Raw genomic sequence first — 27,533 nt, 5'->3', positions numbered from 1 at the left:
AACTAAAAGACCACTCAGATCTATTGTTTTTGTGCAAGTTACAACATGGAATCAATACCAAGCGACATGTCATGCCCTTCGGTTTATGAATGGCCTAGTGTGACATATTGTTTAAAAACTACATCAATATTAAATCAATATGTAATCTGCTTTGGATCATTTAGGACTATAAGGTGCAACAGTACAGCTTTGAACTTGAAACACAGACTAGTTATATACCTAATGTTGCAGGATATATATTAGAAATATATATCTAATCAGTGTATTCGCTATGACAGCACGGGATGAGGGAATCGATCTCACTTGGTTTTGATTGAAGTTGTAATATATTCATACATAGATGTGTTTATGTGTAAGCATTGCTTTGTTGTGTATGAATTTTGTGATCCATACATTTACACAACACACCCTTACATGTTTATCAGACTTGTAACTAAACTCATCTCTAAAAATAATGTTTGAAAATTATACAGAAAATGCAGCTATAGATACACATACAAATAATTCACATACACACACATACATGCATACACAGTTAAAGTCTAATTAAATGTGAATATGTGAGCGAGCATTGTGGGTGATATAGAAAGCACAGCCTTTCCTTACCTGGTCTTTCATGGTCTTCCCTAAATCCTTAACATCCTTCATGTTAATAGCATTTTTCCCTCCCTTTTCTTTTCCCTTCTTCTTGTTCTTCTTCTTGAACAAACATTTCTTGCAGACGCAAAAGCAGCAGGTAAGAATCAGAAGAACGGCAACTATGGCTATTGCTATTAAGGCCCAAGGTGGTACTGAAAGTGGAAAAACACAGTAACAGATTATAAGAATGAGGAACTATTATGTATTCATCCGTGGAGTGAAAAATATTTGACAGCCTAATCTAAATCAAATATAAAATTCAGTTTTCATTACTTTACAAATCACATGCAGTGTTTAATATTTCTTAATTAAAAATTCAAGAACTTGAAAGGATGTTTGACCTATACATGTTCTAGAATAATCATCTTCCCAGTGACATTCTTGGTAATTGATAATTAATTAAGAGTGTGTGATATTTTTTAAATAAAATACTGTGGGTTTGAGAGGTTATTTTATAGATGTGTAAGCAAAAAGTATGTTTATTTGACATACTTCCCATGCCTTTTGTTAATGCCTTTTGATGAAGCATTTTATATAACATTTCATATAACATTTCATAAAGTTAGTTTTGTTAGGTATATTAAATGAAGCAAGCTAAATAAAAGTTAAGCATCAAGAAACCTACAGGCGTTGTGTAGGAAATTACTCTCAGGGTGCCATCAAAAAGTTGCTCACAAATTCGCCATGTAAAAGCTTATGCCAAAACTTTTGTATATAAGTTAATATGCATTAGTTTCACAGTATGTAATCTAGACTTTACTTCCAAGTTATTAAAAACATACAGAGGAAAAAAGTTGGCGTATTATATAAATAAATAAATAAATATTATCAATGATAATCATGATTACTAAAAAGGGCCTCATCCACCAAGCTGTATATTAGCAAATCGTCTAGTTATACTTTCCCTTTGGGAAATAATCAGTGAGTCAATGCAGATCTCCAGCCACCCCACGGACTCATCATCCATACTTCTGGTTGCTGGGCCATTACATCATACATGCCTCAGAACGACGCGTGGGGTTGGATGCAAAATGTTATGGAAGCTGTGACGGTTCCCCCTGTTGCAGGAACAGCTTGGCTGGCCCTTTATAATATATATATATATAGTTAAATCTGTGACCCCGGGTCACTGAATTATACATTACACAATGCCAGCTCTTCTTTCGGAAGACATATGCTACGTATGGGCCTTCATAATGAATAGTATATAGAGGGAGTTAAAGCTGCAACTTTCTTGCGAACTCTCTGGCAACTCTCCCTTTAGTGAATAAAACCCTGTTGTGAGTGTAACTGTTGTTGAGTGAACACATCCAATGAGGTTGATAAAATGGAAGAAATTTTTGGCAAAGTTGTAACGATTTTGTTTAATGGAAGGTGCATATTATGTGAGCATTAGTGTTGTTAGTATTTATTGAGAGTTCATGTTTTATATGTTTTTGTAGTAAAGTACACAAAGCAGTTTTTCATGGTGTTATTAGTATGCTATTACATGCAGTCATAAGCCCAAAATAGCCAGCCATGGAAGGATAATGTTTCTGGTTTCTTCAAAGGGTAGACAGTATATTATTGAGTAAAAGCAGTTTGTGTGCAACAATAGAAAACTCCACTTACAGCATACTATTTGAGTAAGAAACACCTTTTAACACAATTATTCTAATTTATAGTGCTGGTGGCTATTGATGCATGACCCTGAAGAGTTCATTCCTATAGATACTCTTGCAAAAATACATACACACATGCAATTAATGCCATTTATTTATTTTTAAATAATTTCCATTGTAATTTTCCATTTAAATAATTTCCAAAAGTCTATTTTGACCAATCCCATAATTGTGCTTTAAGCTTTTCGCCATAAATACATTCCATGTAGATGCATTTGCTTTTGCTTGTATAATTGCATATTGAATAATGATAAAAGAAAATAACCATTAAAAAACAGTGAAGAAGACAATGGTAACAATGGCCATAATTTTCTGCCTTGTCATCTTCTGTGCCTACAATATCTATTTGATAGCTCTCAAATAGTCTTTTCTGAGATTATGCGTTCCGAAGAGACCGCAGAACCGTGCATGACATGTTGAAAGGAGCAATTTATGAAAAGAAAATAGAGGGTGGGAACAAGAAAATTGCTCGATCAAAGTAGTCAAATGGAGTGGAAATTATGATTGCAGGAAACTTCATAGGATATTGCCTCCTGAAGTGCTAATTAACATCTTCAGAGAGAAAATTAACACCTTCCCCAGTTTGGTACAACTCCCTTGCTTGAGAAAATAGCTGAGATGTTTACATGATCCTATACATTCCAGAGGAAATAATCGAAGACGATGCCCAGTGGAACAACAAATCCAGTTGTGATTATCTTAACCCATTGAGATCTCTAAACAGGATCCAAATGCATTGTCTATGAATAGAATAAAACACATTCATTTGAAACTTTTTTTAAAAAAAAACATCATTGGATAATCAATATTTCATTACTTTCCTAAAACACTTATTTTTAGATTGCTAAATGCTAATTGTAGGCTTATGTGTAAGATGCATGGCTTGAAGTAAATGCTTGAATGTATATCCTTTATATTAAGAAAACAACAAAATCACCCAGAACTAGGATCTAGGAGCCAGCCAAAAAATACTAACACTCACTACGATACCTACATAAACACTTTCATTCAATATGTCTTTATAAGAGCCATGTGTTGTGTACACTATTTGCAAAAGTTGCATTTCTTAAAGAGACACAACAAATGCACAACCAGATTGTTAACAAGAATACTATGTATATCCAATCCAGCCTATGTTATGTTCATATCCTTGTTAAAGGATACAGCACATGTTCTTAATTCTATACTAGATCCATCAATCCAAGCAGAGTTTCAAGCATGCTCATTAGGTAAATGAAACACTAACATGGCATCACTGCTCATTTCCTTAAATCCCAGCACTTTATGTGACCCGCCATCTGTACCGTTCTCTGGATGGAGAGATATACAGTTTGATCATACTGTGATATTGTGCATCTTTCTCCTTGTAGCGGTGCCTTTGCTGCAGGTAACTACACTTGTGGAATTTTAACATGGATAGGGATGGATGAGTACGCCACCATTACTGATTGTTCGTAATGTCCAATTCGCTTTTACTTGTCACTAGTGATAGATGGTTGGTTTATGCTGTTAGAGCTTATAAAAGACTACAGGGTTGCTAAAAGATTCCTAATTCCATTTTATTTTTAATTATTTTACATGCACTACTTTAACAAAATAAAGATTTTTAGATATAGGGTGATTTTATATGTTAATATATATATATATATATATATATATATTCAAATTTCATATAAATATTGTTTTCTTTATTATCATTCATTTCTAAAGCACTAGTATTGGTTGATCTACTGATCAGGGAGAATAACAAGTCCACCTTTTGTATTACCTACCATGTATACACATACTGCTCCATCCATTGTTCTGTTTTATTTTTCACAACTAAAACATGGGTGTTGACCTCTTGGGAAGGCCAAATATTATTATACTATTTAGCTTGTGTTTGGAAAGTGCTTTGGTGACAAGACAACTATATATTGTGGCCAAAGTTCGGGTACACACATTGAAGATCTTGGACCAACCTGATTATTTGCAAAGGAAAAACAATACTCCATATGGTACTATTTTGACAAAGATTGTACAGTGTGTTGTATAGACAGCGCCGTGTACTGACCTAGTGTTTATCCCGCTGCTTTGGTCCATGATGCTCTGTGGCATCATAAATGGTTTACTGTTTATGAGAAGCATGTTACAATGAAATACAGCAAATTTTAGTAAAAAATAAATATAGGGAATATGTATTATATGTACCAACTATACATGTTATGTTTGTACCAGAACCTGATTCATTTAACATCAATTGACATATTAAGTCATACAGTATATCAGGCATATTATGCAGGTTTTCTATTTGGACATGGTTTCTAACTTTTTGTTTTACGTGGATAGTTCGTTTTGTTCTAAAAACCAGTGTGACATTAATCAACGTAAAGCCTATAATCACAGCACAGGAGCTGTTCCAATACGTGATTTTAAATTATATATAATTTCCCTAAATGTAGCTTTATTCTCAGCCAAACAATACCTCACCAACGTATCAGATATGAAAACTTTACTTTGTTTTAAAAGTTTCTATTGAATCACAATTGTAGATGTGCCATACTCCCTGTGGATAAAGGAATAACAAAGCACATTTATAGAATATGCGCCGTCCTCAGGGAATGTCATATTCTCTGCTCAGATGTAATACATATTCAACATGGGTTTATGGTGTGTAACATATTCATAACACACACTAGCAATACATGGTAGAGATCACCCCGGCATTCCTGGTAACGTAACATTTGATTTCTAATAATCTTCAGGTGGAAACTGGGTCGCCATCTTCTCTTTAGAAGAAGAAAAAGGTAGTAACCAATTTTTACTTTGGGGATCACTTGGGGAGTAGTGTTATGACCCACAGTTTTATCCTACATCCTGCTTTAACATGGTTTAAGTATTCGGAAAGTGTTCTTGAGGTAATGTACAACTGATACTTCCTTCACCATGTCTACTGGGAAAAAACACAAAACCATTTTAATAAATAATTACAAACTTGTATTTTATCTATATCTAAATGTTGCTTTTGGGTTGTTTTTCTTCGTAAAAGAAACCACATCATTTAATATACTACTTCAAGTCAACAAGTTTGATTTTAGTGAGAGTGCTACAATTTCAAAAGCCATGCTTTCATCTAATGTAAAAGCGCCATGGTAACAGGTGCTTTATAATCAATCAATCCTAGCTTTTTTTTGGCAATACGATTTCAGAAACTCACATGGGAAAACATATTACATACGGCAATTTGTCAAAGGTCCTGTGACCTATGATAGTACATATGGCAAAAATACGTCCAGAAGTGTTTTAATATAAATCAGGGAAATAAAGAAGGCTGCCTAAAGCCACCATAATAGAATTTCCCTTCATGGAGATGCCTGTGAACTCTCTGGGTTTGACCCAGAGTCTCAGAGTAAAGCTCTGTTGCCCAGGTCTCCAGGGAGGGGTTTGGCTATGCCAACTACCCCCCCACTACCCACCCACTAAAGGCTTTTTGGATATTGCCCCTTTAGAAAGCCCATTCCCAGAAGAAGGAGATTTGCGGGTAGCCCACCCTGGAAGGTTCTCAGGAATCCGTATAGATCTTTGGCAAATTATATAAAACATGGATATAACACCGTAATTGTATCTAAAATTGTGCACACACATATATATTTCTCTAAATTGGAACTTTCATACATAAATAACTGGCACCGCCTACATAACAAACCTACGTGGCGCCATGAATCCTTACAATGCAGTGCGCCAAGTAATGATGTCGTATTTGGTGGAGTATTTGGCTCCTGTTTCTTTCATTGATTTATTAGTGACAGTATTGCAAAATGAAACATGTGCAGCATATGATTTTTGTGATAATACAGTTTGGCACTCGAAAGGTTAAGATACATTTAGATTTTTCGTGCTACAAATTAAATTTGTTATTCAACGTTAATGAAATCTCAAAATCTGACACATCTAAATTGCAATACTAAATCTTCTAATGCATTGTTCTCGCTATGAAATAACTATGTACTCTTTCAGATTACACCATTTCCCTGACAGCTTTGAATTGGCTGTCATGCTTCATTCCACATATTTTTAATTTTAATTTTTAAATCAAGTTCTTTGATGACTGGAAAAGTCAATGTACTACCTCCTTATGCGAGTGCTAACCCAGGAGCCAAAGAGACCTGTTACGACTACAAATTAATCAGCACGCTATTATAATGAACCTGCACTGAATAAAAATGATTTCTGCATTTTCATGACTTGCTTTTTAATTTTGACTGAGCCGTATACCAAAACTCACACCATTATTTTTAGCCTTACTCCATTTTCTTCCTAACTAACATGTATGTTTGCATGTATGTAATACCACTGATAGTATTACTATTTTTGTCTATTTTGTTTTGTTCCTAGGTCCTTCAAAATTGTTTATACTACAAACTATATGTATGCCTATATGTGGTGACAAAAACTAATTGCAACATTTTTAGTGGGATTATATGCTACTTTGGCACTATTAACACGATTATGCTGATAATGAAGTTGCATAAAATGAAGCCCTACATAAATTATTAAAGAGAATAATTTCAGAAGCTCCAACTCTCTTCTATGGCAGAGGTAATTATTCATATAAGACAGTACATGGAGTGTGCGTCTGCTGAATTCTTGATGCTGCCAGTACCCTGACCAGTTGTTGTGCAGATGGTATTAACATGCATAGGATTCTGTTCTTAACCAACTGTACGATGGAATTGCATGAAGAGGGAGCGTTGTTGCTAAATAATGAATATATTCAAAATAATTGATTTTTTACAAGATAAGATCCTCTGTGTTTCTGACATAAATATCACAGTACATGGTTCAATGTAGAAAAATTGCCAACCCTTAAAGAATAGATCTGTATTTGAATTTCCATACTAATACAATATGGCTTTATGTCACGTTCTGCCCTGGCTGCGGAGCTGCATTTCTGTCTTGCTTTAGTTTCTCTGCTTTGCTTTGATCCATTCCTGGATTTCCTTTTGCTTTGTTCTATTTTCCATTCCTTGCTTCTGCTCCGGCTCTTTGCTTTAGCTCTGCTTCCTTTATTAGGTGTGCCCCACCTGTGTGTTCTGTTTGTCTCAGTCTGCAGTCTGCAGTCTAAGGTATGTCTCAGTGCTATGTGTTTGGTTTACATGTTTGGTTTGTTTTGTATCTTTGTCAGCAGGGATTAGCGTTAGGACCCACCGTCATTGGAGTACTTTGGCGTAGTGGTGGGCTAAGCATACTATGGCCAGATCATGTGACGAAATCTCCAATAGTTATCTTGTAGTCCTAGGCTAGTTTCTGTATTCATGTTTGTGTGTCTTTTATGTACCTTTGCCCTTCTTCCTTGAATCATCTGAGGATTCCGGTTCCTCTCTCCTCTCCCCATGTCCCAGTTAAGATTTCCTATCCTTGCTTAAAGGAAGAAGCGTCCGAGGGTTCCGGCTCCTCTCTCCTTCCCCTGTGTTCCTTGCCTTCTTCCCTGTCCTTTGTTGTGCCCTGTACCAAGTATGTCTTGTCAGGTTATGTTTATTCCTTGTCTTGTGCCTGTTTATATTTTACGCTATTCATGTCATGTTTCTAGCCACTTCTCGTGTATATCTCATATCATGTTTCTTGCCTGGTCTCCCTTTCCCTTGCTTGTTGTGTGTCTGCTACATTAACCTTTGCTTAGCTTTCATTCTCCCAACCTGCAGCATCCTGCACGTGATTCAGTGATATGCTTCATGCCTGCTCCAGGGTGCCTGCAGGATTCGTTTTGTTCTGGATCTACATCTGCTGCCATATCAGGGCGCTGGTGTTTGGCTGCACTAACCTAGGTGCTCAACGCCTGGGCGAGTGTGGTCACCCTGCAACCAGGCCCTGCCCCAGACTCCACTGCTGCAACGTGACTCCTGCACACAACCATCGGGCGCGCTGGGTCCTTCCAGTCACCAGCTTGGACCCAGTCCGTGACACATGGCCGCAGGTAACGGCCAGGAGTTCGCGGAGTGGAGTTTGCAGCACCCGTCTGCCCTTCCAGTGGGCCTCCGTACCCGTCTGCCCTTCCAGTGGGCCTCCGTACCCGTCTGCCCTTCCAGTGGGCCTCCGTACCCGTCTGCCCTTCCAGTGGGCCTCCGTACCCGTCTGCCCTTCCAGTGGGCCTCCGTACCCGCTTGCCTGAGCCTGTGCCTGTTCCTGCCTGAGCCTATGCCTGTTCCTGCCTGAGCCTGTGTTCGTTCCCGTACCCGTGCCTGAGCCGGTACGCATGCATGATCCACTACCTGAGCTTATGCCGGTACCCTTGCATGAACCAGTACATGTACCTGGCCCGGTGGTACTCCGTTCTTGTCCGCCCTTCCAGTGGGCCTCCGTTCCTGTACCCGTGCCTGAGCCGGTACGCATGCATGATCCACTACCTGAGCTTATGCCGGTACCCGTGCATGAACCAGTACACGTGCCTGGCCCGGTGGTACTCTGTTCTTGTCTGCCCTGCAAGAGGGCTTCTAGCCATGCCGTGTGCCCTGGAAGAGGGCTTCTAGTCGTGTGCCCTGCAAGAGGGCTTCTAGCCATGCCGTGTACCCTGAAAGAGGGTTTCCTGAGTTGCGGCCAGCGCCCCACTGTGGACTCCCAGGATGAGTGCCTGCATCCAGGCTACCCTGGTAGAGTACCCTGCAAGTGGGCAACCTGCCGTGTGCCCTGCAAGTGGGCAACCTGTTGTCTGAGCCTGAACCCGTGCCTGTGCCTGAACCCGTGCCTGTCGTGTATGCCCAGCAAGTGGGTTACCTGCCGTGTCTGCCTTGTCAAGTGGCTTATCTGTTTTGCCTTCGTCTGGATCTAAATGTCAGCTAGAGACATCTTCCTCAATCCTGTACAGACATTCTGATTCCTGTTTTTGGAGGAGATTGGTCTACTAGCGGCAGTGCTGGTCATCGAAGGACTCCTACGTTTTACAGACTCCGTATGCTGGTTCCTGGGTTGATTTGTTTCTTCAGTTCTTCCGTTAGAGAGTGGGCCTTCCTTCTGTTGATGTTTCTGTTTGCGTCCAGAGGCCGCTCTTTTGGAGGGGGATTGTGTCACGTTCTGCCCTGGCTGCGGAGCTGCATTTCTGTCTTGCTTTAGTTTCTCTGCTTTGCTTTGATCCATTCCTGGATTTCCTTTTGCTTTGTTCTATTTTCCATTCCTTGCTTCTGCTCCGGCTCTTTGCTTTAGCTCTGCTTCCTTTATTAGGTGTGCCCCACCTGTGTGTTCTGTTTGTCTCAGTCTGCAGTCTGCAGTCTAAGGTATGTCTCAGTGCTATGTGTTTGGTTTACATGTTTGGTTTGTTTTGTATCTTTGTCAGCAGGGATTAGCGTTAGGACCCACCGTCATTGGAGTACTTTGGCGTAGTGGTGGGCTAAGCATACTATGGCCAGATCATGTGACGAAATCTCCAATAGTTATCTTGTAGTCCTAGGCTAGTTTCTGTATTCATGTTTGTGTGTCTTTTATGTACCTTTGCCCTTCTTCCTTGAATCATCTGAGGATTCCGGTTCCTCTCTCCTCTCCCCATGTCCCAGTTAAGATTTCCTATCCTTGCTTAAAGGAAGAAGCGTCCGAGGGTTCCGGCTCCTCACTCCTTCCCCTGTGTTCCTTGCCTTCTTCCCTGTCCTTTGTTGTGCCCTGTACCAAGTATGTCTTGTCAGGTTATGTTTATTCCTTGTCTTGTGCCTGTTTATATTTTACGCTATTCATGTCATGTTTCTAGCCACTTCTCGTGTATATCTCATATCATGTTTCTTGCCTGGTCTCCCTTTCCCTTGCTTGTTGTGTGTCTGCTACATTAACCTTTGCTTAGCTTTCATTCTCCCAACCTGCAGCATCCTGCACGTGATTCAGTGATATGCTTCATGCCTGCTCCAGGGTGCCTGCAGGATTCGTTTTGTTCTGGATCTACATCTGCTGCCATATCAGGGCGCTGGTGTTTGGCTGCACTAACCTAGGTGCTCAACGCCTGGGCGAGTGTGGTCACCCTGCAACCAGGCCCTGCCCCAGACACCACTGCTGCAACGTGACTCCTGCACACAACCATCGGGCGCGCTGGGTCCTTCCAGTCACCAGCTTGGACCCAGTCCGTGACACTTTAATGTTGGCCAGACTTCTTTTATGATCCGAAAGCCCAAGAATAGTACAGATTATACCTATGTTTGTCTTATAACCAGGCCCGGACTGGCCATCTGATACACCAGGCAAACGTCTGGTGGGCCACTGGCCAAATATAGTATGTCAGTAAGGTCTTATGGGCTTCATGGACATCTTAGTGGCCTGTGCACTCAACGGGTAAGCTAGCTCTTGTTCAGAAACGTGTAGAGCTTTGCATCTTTCTAATCCTGCTTTTGCTTAAGTTAGGAGAAGCTAAGTCCTGCTCAGTAAGCAAAACTATTAGACTAGGTATCTTATTTGTTGTAGCCGATATTACCATTAATTTGACATCTGAATTACACATTTCATTTTAAATTACTGAAATTTCACTCTGCCAATGATAAGAAAACAGATCATTATTCCATGATGCTAGACACAATCATCTTATGGACTGATTACATATTGGTAAAATATACACAATAATGAAGAGCTAGTCACGTGCACATGTATTAAATCATTGTACTTTTCAGTTATGTTGAATAAACCATGAAACAACAAATAATTGTGACCTTTCTACAATCTTTTTTTTTAATTATTCACTCAAACATATCTCAGTGGGAAACACCATATAAAAGTCAAATACTTGAATCCTGACCTATACAAAGGATGCACAATATTGGCCCTCAAGAGCCTCTAATAATGCAGATATCAACCCAAAAGGTCAAGGAAAATGTAAAGGGGCTGATACAATTTTGCTCCTACATTATTATCTTAATAATTAATCTCAGTATTGACTCTTGTGGACTGGAATTGTACAACTCATGTGTGTATACTTCAGTCCAGGAATAGGGTAATGACACCGTACAAATTACATTATTACCATAAACCGAATAAATAACAAGTGATTGACATAATTTGTAATAATATGGTTCTTCATAATGTATAGAGAAATCAGTGAACCGAAATGTTTCATCTCAACTGCAAATTCACCTTTTGGTGAATCATCCCATTTGTAGTGTGGTGTCCAACATGTTATTAGCCTCTTGGATATAGGGTGCAATCAAGGATATAAACGTGACGACAACGTCTACACAATATACAGTATATTCAAAACAGTCAAGATAATGCGTATACAATTGATGTTGTCATTTTAATATCTAAAAATAAAGTCACCAGCAATTTGTACTATTTAGTTTTAATGCAGCAGTGATTATCTTTGCCTAATTAATTGTTTTATGAGCTAATAAAATGGGTGATACTGACACCATGTTAACATTAATGGACAAAATGTTAGCTATTAAGAAGTAAATAGTCAATAAATTAAACAAGGACATTAAAAAAATAAAATGTCCAATGTATCACGGGGGATATTTCATTAGAGCGTTATAGGTATTTATTTTATAGCTATAAAACACAGACTGCGCGTTGTCCTTGCTGGTCTCTGCACATGTCCCAGTTAATGACATGCAGGCAATTGCTATTACAACCCCTGTTTCCTCGCAAGTGGGAATTTTATGTGACAGAGGAAAGCTGCTTGCTATCAATCCTGCAAACACGGCATCTGCCAGATTGCCAAGATCCATCTCGGGGATGAAAATCAATTAATATTCTAATGTATCTGTCATTATTGGTCACAGTGCATTATTCATCCCAATTTATAAGAGCGCGACATGATAATTCTTGAAAGACATGTGCTGTATATTGTTTCCTTTCATCCTTGTTCCGAATTGAGCCACAAATTGATAACTTAAATAAAAAATATTGATTAAACCCAAAAGAGAAGAAACAGAGCATGAATTCCACTGCTCCATTAGTTAATTATGTAGGACAATGTAAAGGAACTCATTTAATTTAGTTCTCTAACAGGTGTTTTTACTGGATGATGAGACTGTATCATTTTAAGGAGCTTATATACTAACTAGCTTCCATTTTGTGTGCTGTTCCATGGGAAGCTTTATCAGTCACTGAAATTAACACAGGATGGTGCTTTTTAACTCCTTCAGGACTGGCGTTTGCATACTGCGTCTTCCCTTGAAGGCCGCGGTTTTATTTAAATATTTTAATTCCGTGCTCGTGATTCGCTTCAAAGCGATCACGTGCACGGAATTGAGGGGGAGTGGCTGCTACGGATCGCTGGGGGCACCCACCGGTCAGTAGCAGCCGCCCCTCGTGATCCCAGCGTTCAAGAATGCAAAAAGCAAACTTTTGTATTAGGTAGAGTGGATAGCGCATGAAACGGTTTCGCTTTCATCACAGAGTCACATTTGCAAACTGAATAAGGCTCGTAGGTCAAGGCTTACGTTATGTACACATAAAGAATCTGCTTAAATCATAACGTATGCGGTAAAACACCAGGGTGTCTCAAAGAAGTGTGGGAAAGAAGTGTATTAGCATATGTGTATTTTATTTTACTTGTTGTACTCTATATGTTTGCTCATTTGCTCGTTTGCTTTTTTGCTCATTGTGAGCATAGTGAATGTATAACAGAATAGAAATTCCCTTCCTGTTATGGTTGAGCGATGTGAGCTTTCCTGGAAGTCCGTTCAGTGACTGTGACCTTTCCAAGCACTCTGACAGTATAAACTATAAAGGGTGATCCAGAATCTTTAAGAGGAATGAGCTCCTGATGCTTGGGAGGGGTGATAAAGGTTAAGATTAATTTGGGCCAATGCCAACGAATGCTAATAATAATCTTTGCTGCTTGAAAGCTTAACCTAGCAAAATAATAGCCAATTATTTTCCTTTTGTGCTAAAAGGGTAACCTCTGAATTAATCATTACTATGAATAATTACAGTACACAATCACTCCAACTTCTCAAGTTCCTAGGGGTAATCACCGATTGTTCCCCTTAAACTAAAAGGAATCACTTCAATGTTCCTTTTGTCAACAAAGTACAACAATTAGAATTTTGTATTGAATTTTCGTTTTGTAATCCTTTTTCGATTAGATTCCTAACTTGACTTTCCAACTCTAAGCTAATTGGAAAAAAAACTTTATAAAATGTAGAAACTGCCCAATTTGTAACCAAAATATTGTAAACTGCGTTATTTAGATTGAATGCACATGCAGCCAAAGCGCTACAGATTGTCCTCATCGCTTAGACGACATATTCTAGGTATTAGAATAAGGACTAACCTATTCTGGAACATAAGTCTCGCAATTCACATTGTAGGTTTGTCTAGTTAATTTTCACTTATCAAAATAAATTCTACTTAATCTATCTGATTTACATAACTCTCTATAATGCATGTAAATAAGTCATGTAATAAACAAAGAAGCAAAAAAAAGCTTAATAAACAGAGGTTTTGTTTCTTAAAAACACTGAAAATATATATTTTTTAAACTTCTGTTTCTGGGGTGATTTATGAGGTTGTTTGCTAAAAGAGTTTTCAGCTATTCTTCTGAAGGAGACATTTTACAATGTAGCTCTTTAAAGCGGCAAAAATAACAACAAATTGTTTTCAGAGTCTTAGCATAGTCAAGCGAAGATGGATGACTATTTTTACAAGACTTGCATACCGCAAAACAAGAAAGTCTTTCTAATATCCAAGCAAATACGCTGGAATCCAAGACTGAAGTACGGATAACCTATATAGCAATTTGTCATTCCATTACAAGCAGACAGATTAGATTTTACAACTTGACTGTGAATATCAATGCATAAATGTACTGTTCTACAGATCTGTTTAGAAGGTAATTGCACAATTATTTGAGCAATAATCACTTCCTTTTCTAAAAGTGCAAGTGAGCTATGGCACAGGGTAAGGTTTGATCATTTAACATTTACGATACAACAGACTAGGTACTCTTCTAGAGTGCTTTGTTTTCAGGAGGCTTAATGGCGTCATACCTGCCCACATTTAAACTCAAGCAAACCATTGCCACTGGGTAAACATTTTTTTTCTTAAGGACCATTGTATTTGCATAGAATGTTCATTTTGTGTGCCTTCGTGTACTTGGGTTCTAAAGAGGTCATGGCGTAGCAGTCCTCGGCGACCTGATTGGTGGGAGTCATGTGATCACTGTAACTGGCGGGAGTCATGATTCAGTTTGTTATAGTCTTTGATTTGTCTATCTATCGTATCTGTTCTAGGTAGAATGTTAAACAAATTCCGTTTAGCAAAAGTGTTACCAAAATTTTTTTAAAACAAGATATATAAAAGCATTGCCATCAAATGTATCATCTATATTACCATAATGTGTCTTTTGTGAAGTAATTTGCACAAAAAGCTCTTAAACATGTCAAAAACGATGCTGCTGCAATTCACGGTAATTTCTGAATATGCTGAAAGCTAATTTTTGAATATGTTATCATCATAAAAGATATTAATGTGATAAAAGTATATTGTCATTAGTGAAAAAGTAAAAGCGTCATATTCTGCTTTACTTACATGGAATTTTGTTCAGCTCATTCATTAACCTTTCTTTCAACTTGGAAAAATGTTTATCTGTTCCTATGCCAGGAGTCATGGAGTCTGTAGAATTGCTTGTGGCTGATGTAGGTGTCTCCATGTTTGTTTGGGGTGCTTTCAATGCCTCGTGTCGACTTTCGGTTGAATTCATTTTGGTCCCAAGGAATTACTATGGAACAAAAAACATCAAATGACATTTATTTCAACATAGTAAATAAAGGTGAATAGTAGGGTAGTGCTGCAGTGAATCGTTGTACGCTCCATCTGTAGGTGCACCTGCTTACTAAATAAATATTACTACATCAGGCTGTTTCTTTGTTTTCTTCAAATAATATTCATTAGCTTATAACAACATATTTTTTTCTTTTCCATTCACGTCTGAGCCTATTGCATATGATAATAATTCAGGTAAAATCAAACTTAAGATAATCACAATTTTGTACAGAAACAGTTTTAAGACCCACAGAGATGATTGTGGAATCATCACTGCTATGGTTCACCATCCTGAGTTAGTAACATGAAAAGAGATGCCATGGGTTCCTGTGTTGCCTATATGTTCACTGATTCATATTTATTTATATGTATATATATATATATATATATATATATATATATATATATATATATATATATATATATATATATATAAATAAATAAATCTACTTGAACATGAAAAAATATCATTATCAGCCAACAGAGCATGCTTAGAATATACATTCCTTTGAACCCTCTGGCATTTTCCAAGAACCTCTATGTCTTTTCAATAATTCATTTCCTGACCTATTAGAGTAAACAATGGAACTTAAAGGTACACTCCCACTATCATACACACTTTAATGCATGTTTTTTAAAAAAAACGAATGTGACCTTTATTTATTTTGTTTAAAATATTTTACTGGTAGATAAATGGAATAAACTCCCATTACTGGTAGATAATACAATCAGGGAATCTAAGACAAGATCAAGGACTGGTTAAGGCTACATGGACAGAATGGTTCTTATCTGCCATCACATGCTATGTTTCTTTGCTTCAATGCGTAGTCAGTCTGGTACCTGGCAGGGGTGCATACGCATTCTAAATGTATAAAAGTAGACATGATGTTTGTGCATTTGGGGCACCAAAGGGGCTTCTTGCCCAGGGTAGTACTTGGTCAAGTTCCAGCCTTGAATTCATCTATCCTTCCAAAGACTGCAATGGTAAGAATCTAAAAGCAGAGATTTGTGGTTCTAGGTTCCAAACCTAAAATTTACTTATGGAAGGCTTGTTATTCAGTTACGTTTCCTCCCGCCGTTAAAGCCAGCCCATTCAATACTATCCTTTAACGCCTACAAACAAAACCATGTTTTATTTACTGCCATCTTATGGTAGAAATATAATTCTGAACATGCTATTCATTATGGTTTGTAAACCGCTGCCATCTTGTGGGGGTTTGGTTATATTGCAACCCTATCCTGAAATGTAAAAGGCACACTTGTGCCATCTGTCAACCGCTGGAACACAAAAGTTTGGAGCGCGCCCGGACAGATTAAGACTGACATGTTCCTGGAGACTTGGGCAGATATTCTTGCGATAGATCTTCTGTGGATCTATGTCACCTTGTTAATGTGTTGAATATGAAATCCTCTGTTACTTTGCACAAAGAGAAATACGGTTTGCAATTCTTTTTTGTTCATTATATTGTTAAAATGGAGTAGATTAACTCTAAAAAACTTTATAAGGCGTTGAAATATACTGTGGAATGCAAACAAAAGAACCCCAACCAGTATATTAATATTTTTTTTTCTTGTGGCCCGAATGGATTGAACTGATTAAGAGGTATATACAAATTTAGAGCTGTAATGAGTTGAAATGTAATATATGAAATAGGCAACTGCAGCACCTTGGGCTGAGATTTAAATTGAATGTTTGAGTTTTAGGGAATGAGCTAAAAACTTATAAAAAGGGGCCAAACATTTACTATTTTATTTAACATGCAATAGAGATCAAAATATTTTTTATACACATTTAGTTTTCTTTGATATGTCAAATGTCACTATGTCGAATAATGTTTTTTTTAAAAAATAGGAATAACATTTTAAAATAAATATGCACAGTGTATTGGATATCTTAATTACCAACTGTGATAGGTGTTCTGTTTTCTGTTTGACCAAGTATTATTCCAAAAAATAAAAAAAAATAAACAGTAAAATGAACTTGGATCAGCTGTTACAAACAATTAAAAGCTAGAGGTTAATACAGCAATGTAATTTAAAGCATGCATGAAATACAACGCCAATGGCCATGTAAGGTTTTAAAGTCTTAGGAGAAACAAAATGGCATACAGAACAGGCAAAATGACTCTTATCTGAAATCAAATTCTTTTTCCACGTTTCTAAAGCTCAAGAACAAAGGCAACATTGCCTCTGAAATCTAATCTTTCAGGGGAGAACAAAATGCTGATTTGTTGAGATTTACTTTTAAATATGGAAAATACATTTTTAATATTTGTATTAAATCTCTCATGTTTGGTTAAAATAGTTGACACAAACAGCAATGTTGTTAACTATGGCCCTGGAAATGAAAATTCAGATAACTGTACATGGTTTGAGGGCACTTACAAATGAGTTTATTTGACAATAATATAGGTTGCAGCAGTAAATTCAGCTGCTGATTTATTTTGCCTTGCTTCAATCAGGTAGTCTTTTGTTGATGAATATAATTAGTAATATAATTTGTGCAAGATCCCCCAGAGTTAAGAATAAAACCACTACTAATAAGTTGTTTATTAAAGCGTATGCATCATTACACTCAGGACACGTGCAGGCACAGTGAGAGGCTGGCATGCAAAGCCTCTGATATATCTTTTTATGCATGGAGTATTTTAAGAGTAGATAACTGACTTAAAGGGAACACAGTATGCCACAACATCTCGCCTTCCTTGTCTCAGATATCCAGTTCCTATTTTCTCTGGCAAAAATGTTATCAAGTAAAAAAAGATAAACAGGTAAGAGATAACTCCAGCGTTTTGTATGCGTTTCCCTGTCTATAATTTCTCTATATTCAATATCTGTATATTTCTCACTGCGCGTTGTGCCTTAACACTTCTCAAAGGATTGATCACCTATCAAAGTGCTAAAACATGCGGTGTGAAATAGCATATTAAAAACATTTGTATGACAGAAAGGACTTTGCTTTCGTGCTTTTAATAGTCTAACAGGGACTGTTACTTTTGCGAAAAAAGCATCATATAAAACATGAATAAATAACATTTTTATGGAAAGAGCCGTCACAGGCTGCATGTATATCACCTTGCTAAGACAAATCCAGTGATGGGCTTGGCCAGAGGACAGGGGGCAATCGCCCCCAAGGCTAGTTCAAAATTCTTAACAAAGAGGCTACTCACAGGTTCATGAATGCAGCAATGTCACATAACGCAATGTTATCTGACCCCAAAAGTGAGGGTGGGGTAAGAGGGTGAGGGGGAACTAAAGGGAGAGAGAGGGGAATGGAGGGAGGGGATATGTATGTATGTTAGAGTGAGTGTATGTGTAAGTGTGTGATGGCATGAATGCTCATGTAATAGAGTGTGTGTGTGTTAGAGTGAGTGTTTAAGTGTGTGTCAGACGAGACTGAGTATGTGTAAGTGTGAAATAGTGTAAGTGTGAGTTAGCCTAGGTGTGTAAATATGTGTGCCAATTCATATGTGAATTACAAGGGAGGATCAAGGTCCAATGGGGCCACTTGGCTTTACTGGCCCCCCGGGTCCAAATGTGTCAGTCCTCCCCTGGACAAATCCTTTATTAGCCTTTGATCTGTGCTTCATGCTGTCCTGGTTCCTTAATCCTACTTGATTCCTGACCCCATTTGCAAAATTACCATCTTGGGCATTAATATTTTGCCAATATTTCATCATCCACCTTATGTTTGTAGACTGAAAAAATGCGCACAACGCTGCAACTAAAAATAAATAGTTACACATTTCCATTTGTGATAGATTTATTTAGAGACACCACACAGAGTCCAGAATCTAAGCACTCTACTCTGAAGAGCGATAGATAATGACTAAGAAAACCTTCTAGACATGCAGCTCTATCATACAAGGTATACTAGAACACTGATGGTCTAACTGTTTCATCGCATGGCAAGAAAAACTACTTCTTAATATTTCATAAAACTATAGTTCAAAGGCTATACAAAATGGTTTAATATCCATGACTTTTAACATATACCTTTACATTTCATAGGTTTAAACAAACAGACATGCTAAGCATTCATCTCACACTGTTTATCTAAGCTATTCTTGGCTAACCGGTGTTGATTACTAAGGATGCAGCTTATTAACATATAGATGGTTTATTTATTGAAATTATGTAGTCAGGCTACTGTTGACTTGATAATAACTTTCTAATCTCTTCAATCTCGCTATTTTAATAACTTCTTACTGTACCTAGCCCCTAATTCCAGGAGAAAGGAGTTAATATCGGGGAAACTTCATTGCTATCTCCAGTAAAACGTGAAAAAAAAACTTACTTTCCATGTTATCTTTTGGTATAATTCATTTTGCTGCCAAATGATGGGTGTCAGAGAGGGTTCCTTTGTTCACAAGAAATCTTGCTGACTATATATAAATATGCATTATCCAGGATAAATATGCATTATCATCAGGATGATCCTGGATTTTAAGGTTACTTGGTTAATTCCTTCAAATTTACTACTTGTAGATTTTTTTTTAATAACATTTTGCATATTGTCTATGGTGTCACTAAAACACTACTTCACCTGGAGACTCAGAGACGAAATATTCCCCAGGTATGTCTGTAGTAGACCCTATCCAAACCAGGGAGTTGTATCATATATGCCAGGTGCATTATTCCTGCCTTATGATAAATATCTGCTAAATATCTACTTTTCCACCGTTTAACATAGGTGCTCCTTCATTAAATCATGCATACACAAGCTGTTATGTAAAAACAATGAAATATAACATTGGTAAATACGATAATAAAATGCTGTCTGTCATATGACCTTAATTTGGCTTTTTGAAGGTTTTTAGCTGTTGGCCCATGGATACATAAAATCTTGTTCCTTACAATGTGTTTAAATATAATCTCACTGTATAGGGCAGTCTGAAGGAAACCATCCCGTTTCAAGTGTATAAATATGAATCTATGAAACATGATGTTACCTTATTTTAAACTAAAAAGAATCAACTGTAATAGAAGAGTTTCAACAATTACAACTAAGTTGGCTCCCTTATCAAAGGGGCTGTTACCAGTACTTTTTCTCTTGTTGTGAATATTCCCATGATGACTTCTTTTTTCTGTAATTAAAGTCTGGTGCTGACATCACTACGATATGGTTACTAGATATTACTCTCTAGTTCTCAGCATCTCACTGATGTTACATAAAGACATTTCTCACCCCTAATAATACACATTTTGCAATTTACAATTACAGCATAGATTATTATATCTTTGTAAAGGCTAAAGGATTGCTTTAGTGATATCCAGGACTTAATAACTAGCACTAGGAGTGCCATACTGTGGCGTTAAAGCTGCATATTTGATACAGGCTCATTATAATTTAACAGCTGGAGGTGATAAATAAACTAGATATATAAACTAAATGCACTAGATAAATATAGAATGATATTATTACATCTGTTGCTAATGAGGAGATATTTATTATATTGGCTATAATAAAAAGACACCTCTTTCCTTTCATATAATAAATTACAACTCCAACCTCCAGCGCTCTACTTCCTGATTTGCTATTTAATGACCTTGGGGAGAAAAGGTACAGCAAATTTTCAAATTACTACAACGGTGCTGTTTACATATATTCACTGAACATGTCTGTAAATAGGTATTAAGGTAACCTTTAGATACAAAAAAGAATATGAAATGCTCACCAAGGACAGGCAGCAGATAATACTATGTCCTACGGCGCATCCCCGCTAGGGAGTATCTCACAATTTAGCTCTCTGTGACATTACGGAGAACAATCCCCCATCTACATATCAGTCCCCCCCTTATTTTTTAGTTACCTATCAGTCATTTATATGTAGCCTCCTACACACAGTCCCTTCCTACTTTACCTCATCAAAGAGCGCCAAAATGGGCTTGTAATGGTTGCTAAACATGGCAAACCAATAGGCAAATCTTAACAAAATTTTGGCACTTTGACGTTTTTGTTTGTTTCGTTGGGAACCTCCTCGTTATCAGAGATTCGTATGAATGTACAAAACATGCAGGTATAATTCAAAATAAAGTTTGTACAAATTTGAACGCACAAGTCTGGTACACAATTACAGTTTTCAAGAAAGTCACGTCATATACTGTTAAAAAAGCTGACTACTTTTATCATATAAGTAGCACTTGAGACGAGGAGTTAAAAATAATTATCCTGTATGCACAAGTGCCAATTTGTCTGCTGATAGAACAACAACTTAAAATTGTCTGCTTATCAAGTGAAATCTGGAAAGCATAAATAGAGCCCTAAATTACCACATATTAGCATTCCTAGAATTGATTAGAGCACTTGGCTGGCCACAGTGTCGTGTAATCACAGCCAATCGCTTCCACTAGTGATACTACTGAGCCCCTTCAACTTTTAAGAGTTGCTTGTGAGCCATTTATGAAGTTGTAGCAATGTCTAGCCTTAGTGAAAGCACAAATAGATATTGATATATCAGAAGTGTGCATACTGGTATACACTCATGATAAGATCTAGGTGTTTTCTTACTGACATTCTTACATTACATTATTTTGTGAATTCTTATCGTACCTATTGCATAGATACATTAAGAAGGAAAAAATGGCCAATATTGAAGGCCAATGTATATATATATATGCAATAGGCCTAGCAGATACTTAAAAACCCCTGTCAAACATTTATTATTTAGATTATATTTTTTCTATTCACAAGATGTCCACGTACGTTTGAACGCATGTTCTGGAATCATTTTCCTCTGCTGAATGTATATGTACAGAGTTGGAAATTATAAAAAGCCACTCTGTATATGATGTGTAATTGGGTGACCACAATGTTAGCTTTGGAAATTATTGGCAATAATGGTTGCAGGTTCAAAGTAGATATGGCTTTATTTGAAGAGTAGTGTCAGTCACACGTTAGTCAATAGTTCTCAGCTCAACCCTCGAGACACATTATCAGTGCAGGATTTGGTTATTACTACATTTGTTCCTAAAACTAACATTTAAAAATCCTGCAACATTCTTGTGCCATGACAACGCAGGAGAAAGTTGCCTCAAAATAGTGACCTGATGGATAATATAGGTGTACTATAAACATATATATATATATATATATATATATATATATATATATATATATATATAATGGTTAATAACGGTTAAAGAAAGAGAAAATACTAGACACCCAAAACAACCAATAAATGGATAAAAATAAAGAAGTAAATGAAGCAAATTAACACTTGACTATATGTGCAAGTTTCTTTTGATACTATCATTATGCGTATGCTGATAACCTTTTTAATTGTAGCAATATAAATCAGTTTTGATGGTTGATGCAGGCACTCCAGCTATAATGATTGCCTTATGTATTTCAATTATTTTTTTAAACTGTACTAAGACAAAGTGCAACTGATAAACTGTTGGACCATTTATTGTTGCATCTATTTGGTTTCATTTATTTATATTAAGACTATTAAGACTGCTGCAAGTTCATTTCATTCACTTTCATTTATTACAACTAAATATATCATGTGCTTTTTGTTTGTCAATAAGTGTAATTGTTTTGGAGATACTGATTTTTATTTAAGAGTAAGGGATTTTTTTCCTAGAAATGGTGAGATCTTGGGACAAAACAAATTAATGTGTATCCTGATCCGTACGGGAAAGTTATTTTAATATTCCAATAGGATCTACAGGAATCAATCTTCTCTCACCATTCAACAAAAAAAAATGGGAGGAATAACATAATAACAAGAACAAAAGACAAATACCAGGAACAAGAAGTTAAGAAACTGACCCTCTTACAAATTACTAATTTAGTGTACTTGATTGTAAAATGTATGGTTTCGAAAAGAGACACATTTCATTTTACCGATATGGGATATCACGTACAAAATATCCATTATTCACCAAATACATAGGGAAAACATTTTCTTAAATCCTACTTGCGCAAATGATTAGTTTAACTCTGGAATCATGAAAAATGTATTTAAAATGCTAATCTCTAGACATATTTCTGACAATTAACAATACCGCGAGTTGAAACTAATCTGCCTTTCTAAGATCCTGGTGCTTCGAACATCAGTGCATGAACCATCTTGCATGTTCTAATTAATTTTACTAATCCCATGGCTATGAACCAGTAACTTAGGATGTATATATGAGGGCTGCAAATTGTTCAGAGAAACAAATTAATTCCTAAGTATGACCCACATTTACTGAATATTTTAATTGGCTTAAGTTTTATTTCATGTCCTCCTTGTTTATAGCCAGGCAACAGAATGATTCATTTTAGGTGCTTATTATGATGGATGAGTAGGTCTGATGTTTGGTTTATACTAATTGTCCACTTTGCATTGAGAGGCATTCGTTATATCTGTCTTCAGAAAACATGTCAACATACGTCTTGTGACACGGGGCATTAAAGGCACAAACCTAGTTTACCCAATTTCCTACTTATGCTTTATATGTATTTTAAGAAATACTTAATATATAATGAAGTATTTGCCACTACTGTACTCGTTTTAGGTCCAGAGGCCAGCGTTATGTTAGTTGCATGCTAGGTAGGCCAGGTCCCTTAACAAATCCATCCACAACTTGTCTACCATTACTTTTCATGGCCAACAGACCAAAAGGATGAAAGCTCCCTGTAACCATAGTTCTTGGTTTTTATATTTATTTTCTATTATTTATGTCAATACACATAATGCCATGTGCTCATATAATGTTCCTATTATTTGTATGTAAATATGATTGCAATATTATGTGAAATATTGTATGTTGAGAAGAAAATTAACTAAACATAAACATACCGTATTTGCTCGATTATAAGACGAGGTTTTTTCCAGAGCAAATGCTCTGAAAAATACCCCTCGTCTTATAATCGGGGTCGTCTTCTAATCAGACCCCAAAAAAATGCTGGCGCCATGCTGCTTACCGGTCGCGAGCAGCGTCTCTTCTGTTAGAAGCAGGGCAGGAAGCTTGCAGCGTCCTCACAGAACTCTATCTCCCCCCTCCCTCCTCTGAGGGCGGGGCCAGAGAAGTTGCTACAGCCGGTCCCCTGCAGAAGTCTGCGAGTGGGAGATCTGCAGTTCAGGTGAGGGGGTGGGGGAGGGTTTTTGAGTATGTGTGAAGTGTGTGTGATTAAGGGAATGAATGAGTATTTAAATGTTTGTGAATGAGTGTGAGTGTGTGTGTGATAGCATGGATGTGTAAGGGGGGTGGGGGTTGTAGCATGGCATATGGAGGCTGTAATCCCACTGCTATCATCCCCAGGTTCCAGCATGTACTGGCTGCCTTGGCTTGATAGGAGTGTGATTGCTGTTAGCAGTTTGATATATATATATATATATATCAAACTGCTAACAGCAATCACACTCCTATCAAGCCAAGGCAGCCAGTACATGCTGGGTTAAAAGGCATATCATGGGGCTGAGTGGCATATAGGGGGTTAAAATGCATTTCTGGACCTCCAGAAATGCATTTTAACCCCCTATATGCCTATATACCTCCAGAAATGCTTTATACCCCCTATATGCCACTCAGCCCCATGATATGCCTTTTAACCCCCTATATGCCAGAGTGGCATACAGGGGTATAAGGCATATCATGGGGCAGAGTGGCAAATAGGGGGGTATAAAGCATTTCTGGGGGCAGAGTGGCATAACTGGGGGGGGCAGGTTGGCAAATAAAAGGAAATTTAAAAAATATATTTTTCTCAATCATAGCTTTTATTAAACATGAAAATAATTTACATTAATTAATATTTACTGGTAAAACTTTTTCCCTATAGGGTAGTCTTATATTCAGGCTTTTTGTTTTTTTCCTAAATTAATATTTTGATTTTGGGGGGTCGTCTTATAATCGAGGTCGTCTTATAATCGAGCAAATACGGTATGTTATGTATATTTGACATGAGGAAACAGTAGTCAAGCATAAAGTTTAGGTTTTCCTCAAAACTACTAACGTTCCCAAGAACATTTGTATGCATGTACCAAAACAATAATTTGTATTTTATTCTGTGAATGCTGGTTTGCCAAAAACTTGCACACATGAGAAAATTATCTAAAGCTGGCATAGAACTCTAAAAGATTACTAAAATGTAATTTAAATTTCATCCTCACACTAGTTGTTTAGAAGAAACTGTCTTCATCTCCACTGATTTGTTCATTACATTTGTACAGAATGATAGTTGAAAAACACAATTAAACATAGTAACAAAAAATTGCCTTTCCCAAGCTATTTTTTTTTACTAATTGCTTTCTACATTGTTGTCATTTCTTAAAAAAAATGAAGTAGAATTTTTGGTGTGACAAGTTCATTTATTTCAGTTCTGAGAAACATACCTTTTTAGTAATCCAAAAGCTTTTTGTTGAACTATGCTACATTACTCAAATGATAAATGAGAGAACAAGGAACCAGAGTCTTAGCTATTTTATTATACCATCTTGTAAATGTTTCTGCTAGCCCTTCGTCATCCCATTCTTTTGTAACCCGCACAAACAGCAATTTGTCAGAATTTGTATATTTTTTTAAAAACCTTGTTAACCACAAGTGAATCTTGCATGTCAGGATGGACGCATAATTGTTCTAAAAGTATTTGAACCAATTTTGTTGAACCAGATGTACACTATATGAACTTGTTGGACATCCCATTCAAAAACCATGGGCATTAATATGGAGTTGGCCCCCCTATGGGGGTTATAACAGGCTCCACTCTTCGGGGAAGGCTTTCCACAAGATTTTGTAGTGTGTCTGTGGGAAGGCCCATCCTGCCAAAAGAGCATTTCTGAGATCGGGTATTGATATTGGCCAAGAAGGCCCGGCTCTCAATTGGCATTTCCATTCATCACATAGATGTTCAAAGGGGTCAGGTCTCTTTTTTAGGCTGCCCGAGTTCAGGACAGGTAATTCATTAAACAATACAGATCTATAGTAGAAACATGAATAATTAGTAAATAATTCAAATATGTATAAAACTAAAAAAGGGAAACATTACAGAAGCATAAAACTACCTTTAACATTAAGAAAACCTAAACAAAATGTAAAAGTAACAGAGTAAATCTGTACATTAACTTCTAACATATACAAATTGTGAAAACAGGAAGTTATAACAGATCCACCTCAAAAGACTTCATAGAAGATGTGAGTGGCCTCATGCAATTTTCTATACCAGATGTGTGAAGGACAGAATAACTCATTAGTCTTCGTGGTAAGATAATACATTTTACACAGGATTAAACATTAACCCATTCATTTGCCAGTTACAGTAGTAAAGTAGATGAATACCCATTTAACGGTGATCACCTGTAAATCATATTAATATATTTCATAGGTAATTTAACCTGTAAAGCGGAGCATTGTGAGCTATGCAAACTATTGTATAAATTGTGTAATAATGGTAAAAGTGGAGCAATTGTGATAGCATCCAGTGATATGATGCTGTTGATTGCCCTACTTTTACAGTTCATACAAGTACTGATATTTATGAATATAAATTAAAAGCCCACCTTTTTCTGTGAGAGCCTAATTAGACAAATAGAGCCCACAAATTAATATATACTAGAATTGTGCACATAGGGAAATCATACCACAATTGTGTCCTATGTAACTGACAAAGCTGAGGTAAATTAAAACAGTTTTCTTTTTATTCCCAACACAACATCTTGCGCATGACAATTCCACTTCGATTTTCTTCTGCATGCCAACAAGCAAACTACAAATAGGCATCCTTTGCAATTTCAGAAGTCATTATCTTAGTTAACAGCTCAGTTTATTTTTGTGTGATACGTAAGGTGATATTAAAACTGTGACTAATGTACTAGTTTAGGTGAAGCAAAGCAATTGAAACCAGCATATTTTTATTTTTTCAGTGCTTCACATTCTGCTGTGTAATCAAATTATCTTTAGAGCAGATTTCATTAATATATTCTAAGCCACAGTGAGTATTTTCAAAGCTTTATGAGGCAATTTACACATTTTATAGATGGCTTTAATAGGGTTTTTTTATGGGCACAACTTTTGCAAATCTCCATTTTTAGCTCACCGTTACATTAGCCACACATGCTAGCTTAATGTCAAATTTAGCTTGTCTGCAGCTAAAAGTAGATCTTAAAATGTCAATTGACTAAAATGTCCATGTTCTGCTAACCAAGAATTTTATTTGTCGCAGTCCATTTGCTGGCCTAATGCAAAACAGCAAAAGGAGCACCCTTCCAATAATATTACTATATATTATTTTTACTGTGATCTTGTAAATATCCAGCATTCTTTAAGTCGTCCTAATACACCCAGGTAACCAAAGATGTCAATTGTAAATGTAAATAGTTTTAGTGTATCTGGGGTAAAGTGAAGAGAAGAGTTTTGGTGATACTAAGAATTAGTGATAATGTGCATGTTCATACCTGTAAAGCTGGGTATGACAGAGCTATGGCCAAGCCAGACTCCAGGCATAAACTAAATATCATGAATTCTTGTGCATGCATCCATATGGATGGGTGTGAGGCCTAAACTACCAAATATGAGGAATATGAAAAATGCTAA

The 27,533-nt window shown here is 36.9% G+C and overlaps 1 protein-coding gene across 2 annotated transcripts in view; it reads right to left on the bottom strand.

Annotated features, from left to right (window-relative positions):
* SYT1 (synaptotagmin 1) overlaps positions 1-14,987 on the bottom strand; it is a 71,016-nt gene extending 56,029 nt beyond the window's left edge. For both annotated transcript variants that reach the window (XM_053462018.1, XM_053462019.1), the window contains exons 1-2: positions 14,778-14,987; positions 607-791 (exon numbers count right to left, since the gene is read on the bottom strand). In XM_053462018.1, the coding sequence (XP_053317993.1) occupies positions 607-791; positions 14,778-14,949 (357 nt within the window). In that variant the 5' untranslated portion in view covers positions 14,950-14,987. The remainder of the gene's footprint in view (positions 1-606; positions 792-14,777) is intronic.
* Positions 14,988-27,533: the final 12,546 nt, after the last annotated feature.

The sequence above is a fragment of the Spea bombifrons genome, chromosome 4, assembly GCF_027358695.1.
Source record: "Spea bombifrons isolate aSpeBom1 chromosome 4, aSpeBom1.2.pri, whole genome shotgun sequence".
NCBI classification, from domain to species: domain Eukaryota; kingdom Metazoa; phylum Chordata; class Amphibia; order Anura; family Pelobatidae; genus Spea; species Spea bombifrons.
The sequence above is the reverse complement of the archived record's forward strand: the minus strand, read 5'-3'. Positions and strand labels throughout refer to the sequence as shown.